Here is a 12,452-nt window from a genome sequence, read left to right as displayed (position 1 = left end):
GCGGGAGGCGTTTGAGCGCGCGGAGTGAGTGACAGCATGAGGTCGAGCTCTCCTGCTAAGCTGCACGGCGGGTGTAAAGTTACGAGCGCGCACAGGACACACCTCTCGACTCTAGAGGGAGTTGCCTGGGAGGTGGAAACAAGGAGCTGCTCCGCTTCTTCTGCACTAAAGTTCTTCCACTCGGAGTCAGCGGTGCTCAGAGCCTGCGGCCGTGCGCATTTTCTGCAGCGGCAGCAGCAGCAGCAGCAGCAGCTGTGCCACGATGATGGCCAACTCTTTACGCGCGGCTGCCCTGCTCGCGTTCGTGGTCCTCTCGATCCTCGTGTCACTGTTGATCAGCAGCGTGCAGCAGTTCGGAGCCAGAACATCGCACTCTTCCAACGCGACTGTTGCCGCTGCTGATGAGGAGGAGCTGACGCTGCTGCGCGGGGCGTTGATCCACCAAATCAACGAGAGGCGCAAAGAGATCATTCCGCTGCTTTTACTTCACGAGAATCATTTTAGTAATAATAATAATAATAATAATAATGATGATAATGATGATGATGACGACGAGGAACACGCGCCATCAGATGGGACTCTACTTTCCTCACAACTTGACCCTAATGTGGATTATAATCTGTGGGACGAGATCACGCACGGCTCCAGGGAAGCGCACTTGGATGGAATGGGATGTGATTCTCTGGTGGACATGCAGGCGGTGGAGGTCCTCGGCTCTGGATACACCAAGCTGGTGGTGAAAGTGAATCTGGCCGGAGGTCAGCCCGTGGCCCTGAAACTCGTCAACGAGCAGGGCATCGACATGGGGAAGTGCGTGGAGGACTTTAAAGACGCGCCGGGCTGCAGGGAGCTCGTGTCCTACAAGCTGCAGAAAGAGATCGTGCTGTTGCAGAGGCTGCGGCATCCAAATGTCATAAAGGTGAAGGGTCAAACTCCTCCTTTGTTTCCCCCTCTGTAAACCAGATGATTTATGAGCAATAATTAGAATTTAACACGATATTAGGGTGCCGATTTTATTTGTATTGTGATTTTTGTTCTGCAAGTATCGCGATTTTGATACTATCTTATTTGCTTTTCTCCTTAAATCAAACGTTGACTGAGCTAGTGTTGTAATAAAGTCAAATAAAATGCCCTTTAAAAAGGACAAATGAGGCTTTAAATTAACCAATACTTCCTATTTAAATGTATTTTCTTCTAAACCCTGGATTACATTATATAACACTGTTAAACACAACCTGTGAGAGAAAACCATCTTTAAAAATAATTCAAAACAAAGTCACTATTTTATTTATGCTTAAAAATACAAAGTTAATCCAACAAAACAACAATTCAGAGGACATATTTGACGACAGAGTTTGAGGAGTGTGTGTGCTCCATCAGTGACTACCTCTGGAAATACTATTACTAATGTTTTCCATAATCCATGCTCCGCTGCTCATATTTTCCTTTGTCTCAGACACCGTGAAGTAAAAGAAAGAAAGAAAGAAAGGCTTCGCTTTGGCTCTGTGGGACTTTCCCCCATGTAATTAAATTAAATTCAGTGACCCCGTCCTGACCTTTTGGGTCCAGTTTGGCAGGAGCTGACAATGTGCCTCTGTCCTCTCTCTGCTATCCACGGTTGCATCTGAAACCCTCCAGCATTCACTCGCTCAAATCGTTACAGCCCAATTTAGAACCAGTTTTGTACTCATCCAGCAGACACGCGTGACAACAGCAGGAGTGAGTGTGTGTCCGACGGCCTGATTCAAGCAGAACGCATTCCCTGGTTAGCTGTAATGTGATTTTTATTGTCACAAGTCTGAGTCTAAGTGAGGCCTGGCAGAACATCACGTCCTCTCACTTTTCCCCTTGCCACACATACAACGTGTAATTATTGTAGAGTTATAAGGATTATTATTTTACTGGTTCCATTTTTTACTGACCGTTCCCTCTCCACTCCACAGCTCAAGGGTCACTGTGCAGGAAATGCGGGAGGCCAGGGAGGAGAGAGGGGAAGAGTCGCCGTCATTCTGGAGCAGGGGAATCCGCTACAGATGATCCAGTTGCTCCAGAGCCCCTGGGAGGACAGATTCAGGGTAAGCCACGTTTTCCTTCTACTCTTCACACACACACACGCACACACTCTGTCAATCCACACACACTCCAGCACACATGTTGCTCATCATGCACGTGGAAGTCCGTGCTTCTCCTCCTGGCAAACGCACCATAAAAAGAAGGTTGAAAGATCAGGGAGTTGGACGTTGTCCACGAGTGTAGAGAAAACAACTGGACTGGGCTCATCCAACAGGCTTTTTTTTCCGTTTCTGACTGAATTTATTTTATTTCTGAATGGACTACATGCACCGCCGCTTCCTGGTTTTCAAAAAGTACTCCCAGTGAGCTGCCAGACAAAGATGCAGAGTTGTTTTTACCGCCTTTGTCTGCAGGAGTTACCAAGAGTGTTTCATAGGTTTCATGGTCCGGGTTTGCCACCCCGGTCGGAACAAGCACCTTTCTGCATGGAGTTTGCATGTTGTGTTTGTGTGTGTGTGTTTTCTCCTCCCTCAGTCTAAAGACATGCAGATTTGAGGATTAGGTAAAATTGGACAGTCTAACTAAATTGACCGTAGGTCTGAGAGTGGATTTGCCTGTTTGTCTGTATTATATGTGACCCTGCAAAGGACTGGCGAAGGACAATTAAAAAAGTCCTATATATCTTATGCTTCACTCTGCACAGACTGTAAAAGTCCATTTCTTCTTTTTGGGCGAACAATATTTGTTGCACAGTTGGAGATTTATGTCTTTAAAAAAAAAAAAAGTAGTGTTAAAATGACTGTTTCAGACTAACATGGGTAGCTACAAATTATAGTTCTCTGCTGTTTCCCCCTTGCGTCGCTGACATTTGAACATCTCTGGCTCTTGTTAAAAGACGATTTAATCATTTCTAGAGCTGCAATTAACGATTATTTTCGTTGTCGATTATTTTCTCAAGTAATCGATTAATCGTTTGGTCTATAAATTTGACGGAAAACGTCGAACCGTGTTTGTCAAACCTGGAAATGACGAAATGATTCGGTTTTAATGATTTCTTTGTTATATGGAACAAATAAACAAAGAAAATATTCACATTTATGCTTGTTTTAATCATGAAAAAAGGCTTAAAACCGATGAATTGATTATCCAAATAGTTGACGATTCATTTAGTAATCGATGAATTGTTTCTTAGTGACGCATGAGCAGAAGTTCTAAGTGCATATTGCCTATATCTGCGCCCCTGAAGATGAACTGAGAAGTTTCACAGAGGAGGATATTTGAAACGCTGACATCTGTCCCTCAAGTGTATTTGATCAGGCTGGGATTGAAATGGAGATGGGTCCTGGTGGAGTTAATCCACTGGAGGCTAGGAATGTCATGTGTCTCTCTCACACACACACACACACACACACACACACACACACACACACACACACACACACACACACACACACACACACACACACACACACACACACACACACACACACACACACACACACACACACACAACCCCCATCCCAGGTATGCTCACAGTGGGAGTCAACAGAGGCTGGATTTACACTCCAGGGATCCGAGTATGTAAGTGGGGACGTGGACTTTGTTTTGTTTTGTGGATTTAGCAGAAAAAAAAAAAAAAAAAAAGGCACGTCACAGTCCATGAGTGTCATCTCAACCACGGGGGCCTCATTTTTGCTCCATCATTCAAACAGCCGTTCATAATACACACCCCCACCCCCTCGAGCCTCTCAGCCAACGAAAGCCCCCCCCCCCTTCAGCTACGTCGCATCTGCGCAGGCTACAGTAATCCAGGGGTGTTTGGTTTCAGCCAACTCTGCTGCTGCGGCGCTTTAGGTCCCACCAAAGTGACGTCCAGGAGACTCGCGGCATGACCTAACGCTGCAGCTATGTTTGCAAGCGGGACCAGATCATTTCATGCTCCGTCAGTGCGTGGCTAATGCCTTTATTTTGCCTTTAGTGGCCTACTTATTTTCCTCGTTCCTGTTTTTTTATTTATAATAGGACTTAAAGAGTGCTATAAAAACAGTGCGAGGAAATGGCTCGCAAATGTGTTCAGTGAACTGGTTTACAAGCAAGTAAAGCAGTTGTTTTATTGCTAGATAGATTGTTTTTTATTATTATTATTATTTTATGAAACTCTATATTGTTCAAGGAAAAAAATCTGTGACTAAGTGTGCGAAGCATGAAAGGAACTAGAAAAATACTTTTGTTTTCAGTTAGAAAGGAGTTTTTTAAGGACATTTTTGTCAGAAAAACTTTTCTATTGTCAATTTTTCGTGTATTTTTCCGCAAGTAAACCTCAACTAAATGATTTACGGAAAATGTAGTCCAAGATGACAAAAATGAAATTGGAAATAATACAAAAAGGCAAAAATAACACTTTAACACCAAGGGTATCGCAGGCGACATCTTTCACGCAAGTATGCGTTACCGTAATTACGCAACTGTTTGTGCTATCAGAAACATTCCAACGGAGTCAAAGCCAACGTGTGGTTATTACGGTAATATCACTTGCGTCTGTTGTCACCACAAAAAGGGAAAAAGTGGGAGAAAAGCTTGTACATTAGTTTCCATTGACAAAAACTCGACAAATGTTACTTTAAATATGTTTTATACTGTTCATATTTCAAATGTAACTGTAACAAAATCTAGTGTTTGTGTCCAGCTACAGTGTCTTTTTTAAATAAAACTTAATTTTAGTCTAGATATGGAAAGATATACTGGAAAAATCTTACTCACAGGACATTTTCTGGCCTTTTTTATCATTAAAATAGGCAAAGAAAAGTCCAGATGGTCATTTTGAGGCTAGGTGTTAAAGGGTTAATGCTGTGTTTATCATCATCATCATCATCATCAGTGAAGCTAATAATTTTTTTTGGCATGTGACCCCTTTTCCCCTCCCAGGTTTGTCTGGACCTGGTCCGGCTCCTGCACTTCCTCTCCCAGTCTCCTCTGGGCTCCGTGGCTCTGCTGGACTTCCAGCCGCGGCAGTTTGTCACCGTGGCCGGCGAGCTCAAGCTCACCGACCTGGACGACGCCAGCGCCGAGGAGACCGCCTGCCGCGGCGACGCCGACTGCACGCTCCAGTTCCCGCACAGGAACTTCACTCTGCCGTGCTCCGGCCGCGGCGTGTGCGAGGGCCTGAACGAGAAGAGGAACATCTACAACGCCTACAGGTGAAGGAAAAGTGGCAGTGTGATGATGGATGGGTGCTGGACAGCTGAAAATGTGCATTTAAGTGGAGATATGTGAAAGAAATTAGTAGTTCCTGTTGAAAAAAAGGGAGTATTCCTCCTTTTAAAAAGCCTTCAGGTTCTCTGACAGCTTTATGAAGTGTTTGTTTTAACACCGACGCGAGACAAGTCGTGCTCCGCGGGCAGCTATGCGACGGGGCTTGCCCCTTGTTTTCTCTGCGCTGTCTCAATGAGTCGTCTCTGCTTGGGCCCGCAGGTATTTCTTCACCTACCTGCTGCCTCACCAGGCTCCGCCCGGCCTCACACACCTGGTAAACCACATCATGAACTCCACAGGTGAGTAGTGAGAGAGACGCGCTCACGTCTTGACATGACGAGGCGCTTCCAAAGGGAAGAAAGGAAAGTAAATCACTCCGTTATCGGGGGGAGTCGTGTAATTAAGTGTTTTCACTGCCTCTCTTTTTAATGAGATTGGGAGAAACACTTTGTGACATGTAATAAAAACATGTTGTTATCTGTCGAGATCACACAACGGGGGTTAGGCAGTAGCGTTTGCGCGGGGATAAATCACCTATATTGGATGACTTTATGCCTGTGGTGAGTTTGACTCGGTGTATTGTGTGTGTGTGTGTGTGTGTGTGTGTGCGTCTAGGGGAGCTGAAAGCTGACATCAATCAGACACTGGAGGCCTTTGAACACATCCTCCTCCTTTACAAGTCTGGCCTGCACCTGGACAACCTGCCTCCATCAATAATCCGAGGTAAGAGCTGATGGAATGAAGCACAGTGGGCCCTCATGTAGACTTTTTTTTTTTCTTGAATACTTTTTTAATCACTGAAAGACTACTCCACCTTCCATTATGTATCAAAAAAAAAAAAAATACGAAGGGAAGGAGGTGGGGGTGTGTCTCTCCCTCTCAGACTGTTTTGACAGGTTTATTAAGCAGCCTGGAATGAATGGACAAGACCAACAAAGTGGGATTAATCCTGCGTGTCTCGGGCTCAGGAACCGCAGTCGGCGTTCGTTTAACAAAACAAGAGTTGTTGCAATTAAATCAATAAAAGCTCGCTCCTCCTCCTTCACAGGAGAAAAAAAGCTTTCATTTGATTTAATATCAGCCTTTCAGGTTGATTTTGTAGCGATGGTATGGAGTTAGATCTGTGTAGGTCTTTTCAAATGACACTTTTTAAGAAGCAAATTAATGGAGCAAAACAACAAAAATGAAACACACAATCAAAATACATATATTTCCAATAAAATTTGGATTTAATCATTCAAATATGTTTTTATTTGTTTGAAAATACACTTTTTTGTTTGCAATGATCGGGAATTTTGTTTTTGTTCTTGGCGCTGTGGTTTTTTGTTTGTGATTCCGACCGTGGGCGGACCTTAGAAAGCTGCCTGCTGATTGGCTACTGCGTTTTGGAGCGGGGCTTGAAGTTGCTGTCCATCTGGAACTCCGACAAAATAGTTGTTAGTATCTAATGTTTGTTAAACTGTTGACGGGGGGAATAAGTCCTAGACGGACAGCGACTCTAAGCTCCGCTCCAAAACTCAGTAGCCAATCAGAAGGCAGCTCCACCCATAGTCAGAATCGCAAAAAACAACAGCGCAAAGAACAAAAAAACAAACAAAGTGTATTTTCAAGCAAATAAAACACACTTTTTTTGAATTATTAAATCCGTATTTTAACTGCAATTTCTGTCATTTGCTGGTTTCAATTCACGAAGTGGTGTTTGAAAATATCGACACAAATCTAATTCCATAGGATAGAAATAAATGCTTCAGTTTCAGCCGCTAAACATTCCCTCCCCTTTTAACTGCCCCCTCCTCGCCCCCCTCCTGCCATATGAAATATTAATAACAGACTGACTGGCCCCTGCGTTCCTGCGGTGAGATTTTTCCGTCCCCCAGACGCAGTTTGGACTGTTTATATAGCAGCGCTTTGTGAATTTTATCACAGATTGAGGGTATGGAGGAGGCCTGGGCGCCGAGGCTGACATTGAGAGAGAGAGAGAGAGAGAATGTTTTAGTTTCCCAAGTCGGTGCCATGAGCCGCCCCTGCTGCTGCTGCTGCTGCTGCTGCTGCTGCTGCTGCTGCTGCTGAGTGTGTATGTGTGATGTGATGTGTGTATTTTCATTTGCCATATTTTTCGGGGGGGTTTTGTTGAAACAGAAGTCGTTTTTTTCGAGCACAAACCCCCGGTTTCACATTTTGTGTTTAGTCTGTACGTCACCGAGTCGAGCTGAGCTCACAGTTTGACTTTGGAATCATTCATTCATTCACTTTCCTTTCTTTCTTGCAAACGAGATGACACGTACACAGAAAAAAAACAACCTGGAAGTTGCCAGTTAATATAATTGTTTGTGCCGACTGAAACCTCTTTTATGTTTATTTCCTGTCAACAGTTATTAAAATAAAATACCAACTCGCATAAAATCTTGTAAAAAAAAGGAAAGAAACAGCCACACTGGACTCGTCCAAAGGTTAAAAACATGTGTTTCTGAGCTCAGTAATGATTTAATGACTTGTTTGGTGTCTCTGCTGTTGAACATCAGACTGAGTTAGTCAGAAACATTCATCTTCTCTACTTTAGAAGGTGTAGGAAGTTTCATTTAGATGAAGTTTTCTCCGAAACCTCTCAGTAATCAGTTCGTGATTCGTTCCCCGAAGGTTGTTATTAGCCATTTTGAAGACAAAGTGGACAAAGCTGCAACCAATCAGAGCAATGAAGCGCGAGACACCATGTGTTTTTTTTTTTCCTTCTTCTTCTCCTATAGAAAATCTGCCGTCCAGATCATTTAATACAGACTTCTCCACATCTGTGGCGCTCATAATGTCTCTGCCTCTGTGGGAGGGGACGCTAGCGGTTGTGTAAAGTCGCTAAATATTCACACGGAAAAACAAACCGTCATTATTTCTTTGTAACTCGTTTCATTCTGTCCCCGTTTCTGTGATTATATCTATAATGCGTACCCACGCACGTCTTCTTCTCTGTTTTTGATGCAACGTTACAGCGCCGCTCGCAGTCCTGGCATATGTACTGCAGAATTTTCGTTTCGTTTCGTTTCGTTTCGTTTCATTTTCTTTGGAAACGGCACAAGACAAATGGATTGTTTACGTTTGGCTTTTCCTTCTCGTGAAAGTATTTAGTTACATGACGGAGAGTCTGTAGATTTGTCGCTAGCGGTTGCGTAAAAGTTGCTAAATACACACACGGAAATAAACGGACATTATTCCTTTAGAACTTTCCTCTGGCTCGGTTCATTCTGTCCCCGTTTCTCTTATTATATATGTTACCTACGTCTTCTTCTCTGTTTTTGGTGCGACGCTACAGTGCCACTCGCAGTCCTGGCATATGTACTGCAGCGTTTTGGAGTCGTCTTTGGAAACGGCACAGGGAAAATAGATTGTTTTTATGACAGAAAGTTTGTAGATTTGTTGCTAGCGGTTGCGTAAAGTCGATTAATATGCACACGGAAACAAACGGACATTATTTCTTTATAACTTTCCTCTGGTTCGGTTCATTCTGTCCCTTTCTCTGTTACCCACGTCTTCTTCTCTGTTTTTGGTGCAACGTTACAGCGCCGCTCGCAGTCCTGGCATATGTACTGCAGGGTTTTGGAGTTGTCTTGTTAAGCAGCACAGGGAAAATAGATTGTTTACGTTTTAGTGTTCCCGTCTAGACGTGGCCTTATTGGAGAAATAAGCTGTTCAGTCGTGCCTCCAGTCGGCTGCTAACTGTAGCTGCAAATTTAATTTAATCTCTTCTAACTCTAAGAACAAGAAGCTGATGTGCTCCAAAAAAACAAAAAAAAATACAGAGGAGAAAATAAAATCATGCAATTATATCTTAAAAACCCACGTGGGTTAATAAACATGTCTCGTGTTAAAAAGAGAGGGAGAAAAAAAATCTGAATCGCAGCCAAATACAAACCTCGAAGCCAAATGGCAGTGCAGCTCAAAGAGCGGCGTGTAGAAGAAGAAGAAGAAGAAAAAAAAAAAGATGCTGATCTCGTCCCCACTTTTAATTTGAAATTGCTGACAGATGGAGATTCATTGGACATGTGGAGGAAACTTTTTCCACAGCTGAGATCATCTGTGATTTGATCAAATAATCTAGTCAAGACTCTGAGCTCAGGGAGCTTTTTCTCCAAATGGCTGCTGCTGCTGCTGCAAGAGCAACTTTTGTTTAAAAAAGAAAGTTCATTTATTTAGGTCCAGAGTGCTTCCCTGAATATAAATACTTATTATTATTATTTTGACACATAAGTACACACATACTGCATAGACGTCCTCTATTTACAGTACGTGTCTCTGTCTCCACTAACACTCCTCAATAGGCCTCATTTTTTTCCTCTCCCAGGAGAAGGATCCTCTACATTCTCCCTCGCCGTCGCTTGCCTTTGCTTGAGACTCGGGGAGTGGAGATCCTCGTGTCTGTTTCCTCCCAACAATACTCCTACACACACACACACACACACTCACACACACACATCAGCCCCTGCCATTTAGGAAGGTTAACAGTTTGTAACAGAGTGCCTCCTCCATACGAACTCACAGACCAGGCTTTTGTGTGCCTGTGTGTGTGCCTGTGTGTGTGCCTGTGTGCGTGTTTGTGTGTGTGTGTGTGTGTGTGCGCGCGCTGCTTTCTCATGGCTCCCGCTAATGTGTAGCAGATGATTTACGAGCAGATCCAACAGAAGTCTGACTGAGAGAGAATTATAATGATGAATGAACACAAATGTTGGGCACGAGGAAGGTGAAGGGATTTTCTTTCTCGAGTTGCATGAGCAACTGGAAACTAAAGCTAGTGTCAAATGGAGATTTTTCTTTTCTTTTTTTTCTTTTGTTGGTAGAACAAAGACCAGAGTATTGGTTTATAAACAAACCCTTATTTATGTATGTGTTTACTTGTCTTTTGCTCATGTGAAAGTAATAACCTTTGGGTTTCGGTTGACTGTCAGTTAGACCAAAAAAAAAGTAGTAATTGCAAATTAAATCGGCAAGAATCGTCCTGTTCTTGTGTAAATCTGTATTTCGGAAGAACTATCTTCTCTCACAAACAACACAAACGTTTTCTTTGCTGCTCGTCTTTTAACCCTTTTAAGACACAGAGCGCGTCGCTGACGAAGCGTTGGCACCGTAGTTACGCGGCGGTTTCTGAAAGCTGAGACGTTGCGCGTCAAAGCTAATGTGGGTTTATTACGGTAATTTCCCTCCCGCTGTGACAAAAACTCAAATAATGTTATTGTAAATATGTCTCATACTGTTTCATATTTAACACACAAAAGCTGTTGTTCATGTACAACTACAGTGTTTTTCTTCCTTTTAAATAGTTAAAACAGTATTTTAACATGCAGTAAATTGTAAATAGCTGCCAGATACTGGTAGTTATTCTGGAAACGTGGACAAAAGCACTTATTTATGGTTTAATTCAAGCTTTTATTCTGCATTAAAGTTACTTAAAGTGTCATCTCTCCCTCCTTCTGTGCTCCCAGATTACAACGTGATCCGAGGTATGGGAACGTCCGGGAACGCCGAGTACCGCTGCTGGCCGTCGCACAGCCAGCAGGGCTGCGTGCTGTCGGTCTCCAGCGCCAGAGAGGCCGCGTACATCTGCAACTCGCACACTCAGTGCAACAGCTTCACTCTGACGGGACACACGACGTGGACGGGTTCGTAGAGTCGCAAACACGCACACCCTCCTGCCTTTCCGCGAGGCTGTCATGTCACGTGATCCACGCTCTCAGTCTAGAATTGGCCTTTAAACGGCGGTAAAAACTCAACAACAAAATTTCACTTTTTAAGTGCGTTGCCTTACAATTGGGTGATTGTACACTGTACATATGTATATATATAAAGAAATACATGACCGTATATACACTGTAAAAAAGAAAAGGTTGAGAAAATTTCAAGGCAACTTACTGCAATCGATTTTTGAGTTTACAGGCCAACAAAAGATCTAGAGTTCTTAAAAAGTTCCATTAACTAATATTATTTTGTAAGAAAAACATCGTTCAAAATTCTTTTTTTTTTAAATTATTATTACATTTTTTAATTATCTGAACAAGATTAGCTAGTCAAACTGTTTGAAAACAGAATTTTAGATTATAAAAGTCCGAACCGTGAACACAGAACGCATAAAAAACAGGACGAGAAGGGACAAACGAGAATGAAACATTTAGTAAATTAAATAGATACTAAAAAAAAGTTATAAGGAGAAGAAAAAAAAAAGGTGCTTTTCAAGTTAAAAGGCCTTCGAGATCTTCCCATGTTGGTGCCCAAAGCCTAATATGGTGCTTTTCCACTAGCGTGACAACGCCAGTTTATTTACGCACATTTATTTTGCTCTTCCATTGGCGATAGCACCTGGTACTTTTGTTTTTTTAGTACCTGCTCTGGTGAGGTTACAAGCGACCGATTGGTCAGAAAGTGTCGCCACAGAAAGAGGCGTGAGCGCGACGTCCGACACAAGAATCAAACCGAACAATGCCGTACTGTAGCTCAAATAAAAAAGACTTAAAAATCCGGAAAACGTGCGTTAAACTCCAACATTTACCATAGGAAATGTCTAAAATCTCAGTATTTAACAGAGGAGTCTGGTGTACTTCGCTGCCCCCAATATGACGTAGAGTACAATTTGAGTCTCCTTTAAATGTGTGTGTGTGTGTGTGTGTTATTATTCCCATAATAATAATAATAATTATGTGTCAACACATGCTAGTGAAATCATGTTTGGTCACATGACTGAGACTGCTGAGTAAACGAAGCGTCTAAATCCGCCGATGAAGCCTTTAAATATACATAAGTCATTAAAGGAAATCGAGTCAGAACATGTTGTGTTAAACGTGTGTGTGTGTGTGTGTGTGTGTGTGTGTGTGTGTTACAGGACGCCTCCTGGCTTCTTTCAGGAGCAGCTTCAGTCACCTGGTGCCTGACGGGACGTCAGAGGTGTACGTGAAGAAAACCAAGGCTCCCGAAGCGTCCCCAGTGTGACGCGAGGACCAAAATGTTTAAAATGTAGTTACCGTGGCGTGTGCGTCGGGAGGAGGAGGGGGGGGGGAATGTGAAGCTAAAAACCCTTTTTGAAATTGTGCGCTTAAGATGAGAAACGGTGTCGTACCTCGTGAGCGTGGACTCGCAGGAGAAGCGCAGGAGGAGGAGGAGGGAGGAGACGTTTGAAGTGAGGCAAGTGAATGTGATGTATTTATAGGGCTTCT

At 43.2% G+C, this 12,452-nt stretch overlaps 1 protein-coding gene across 1 annotated transcript; it reads left to right on the top strand.

Moving 5' to 3' along the window:
• The first annotated feature begins 247 nt into the window (after positions 1-247).
• On the top strand, positions 248-12,247 carry pkdccb (protein kinase domain containing, cytoplasmic b). Its single transcript, XM_083909882.1, has 7 exons — positions 248-919; positions 1,944-2,075; positions 4,939-5,210; positions 5,485-5,564; positions 5,881-5,988; positions 10,731-10,907; positions 12,122-12,247. The coding sequence occupies exons 1-7, from the start codon at positions 263-265 to the stop codon at positions 12,226-12,228; spliced, it is 1,533 nt and encodes a 510-aa protein (XP_083766008.1). The 5' UTR covers positions 248-262; the 3' UTR covers positions 12,229-12,247.
• The last annotated feature ends 205 nt before the right edge of the window (positions 12,248-12,452 follow it).

The sequence above is a fragment of the Microchirus variegatus genome (genome assembly GCF_963457635.1).
Source record: "Microchirus variegatus genome assembly, chromosome: 2".
NCBI lineage: Eukaryota > Metazoa > Chordata > Actinopteri > Pleuronectiformes > Soleidae > Microchirus > Microchirus variegatus.
Note: the sequence above shows the minus strand (reverse complement) of the source record. Positions and strands in the feature narration are given on the sequence as shown.

Excerpts from the sequence above, each read along its gene's own strand:
- pkdccb (XM_083909882.1), top strand. The coding sequence starts at position 263 with ATGATGGCCAACTCTTTACGCGCGGCTGCCCTGCTCGCGTTCGTGGTC. Across the intron at positions 5,211-5,484 it reads AACATCTACAACGCCTACAG|GTATTTCTTCACCTACCTGC; the intron begins GTGAAGGAAAAG and ends TTGGGCCCGCAG. Across the intron at positions 5,989-10,730 it reads GCCTCCATCAATAATCCGAG|ATTACAACGTGATCCGAGGT; the intron begins GTAAGAGCTGAT and ends CTGTGCTCCCAG.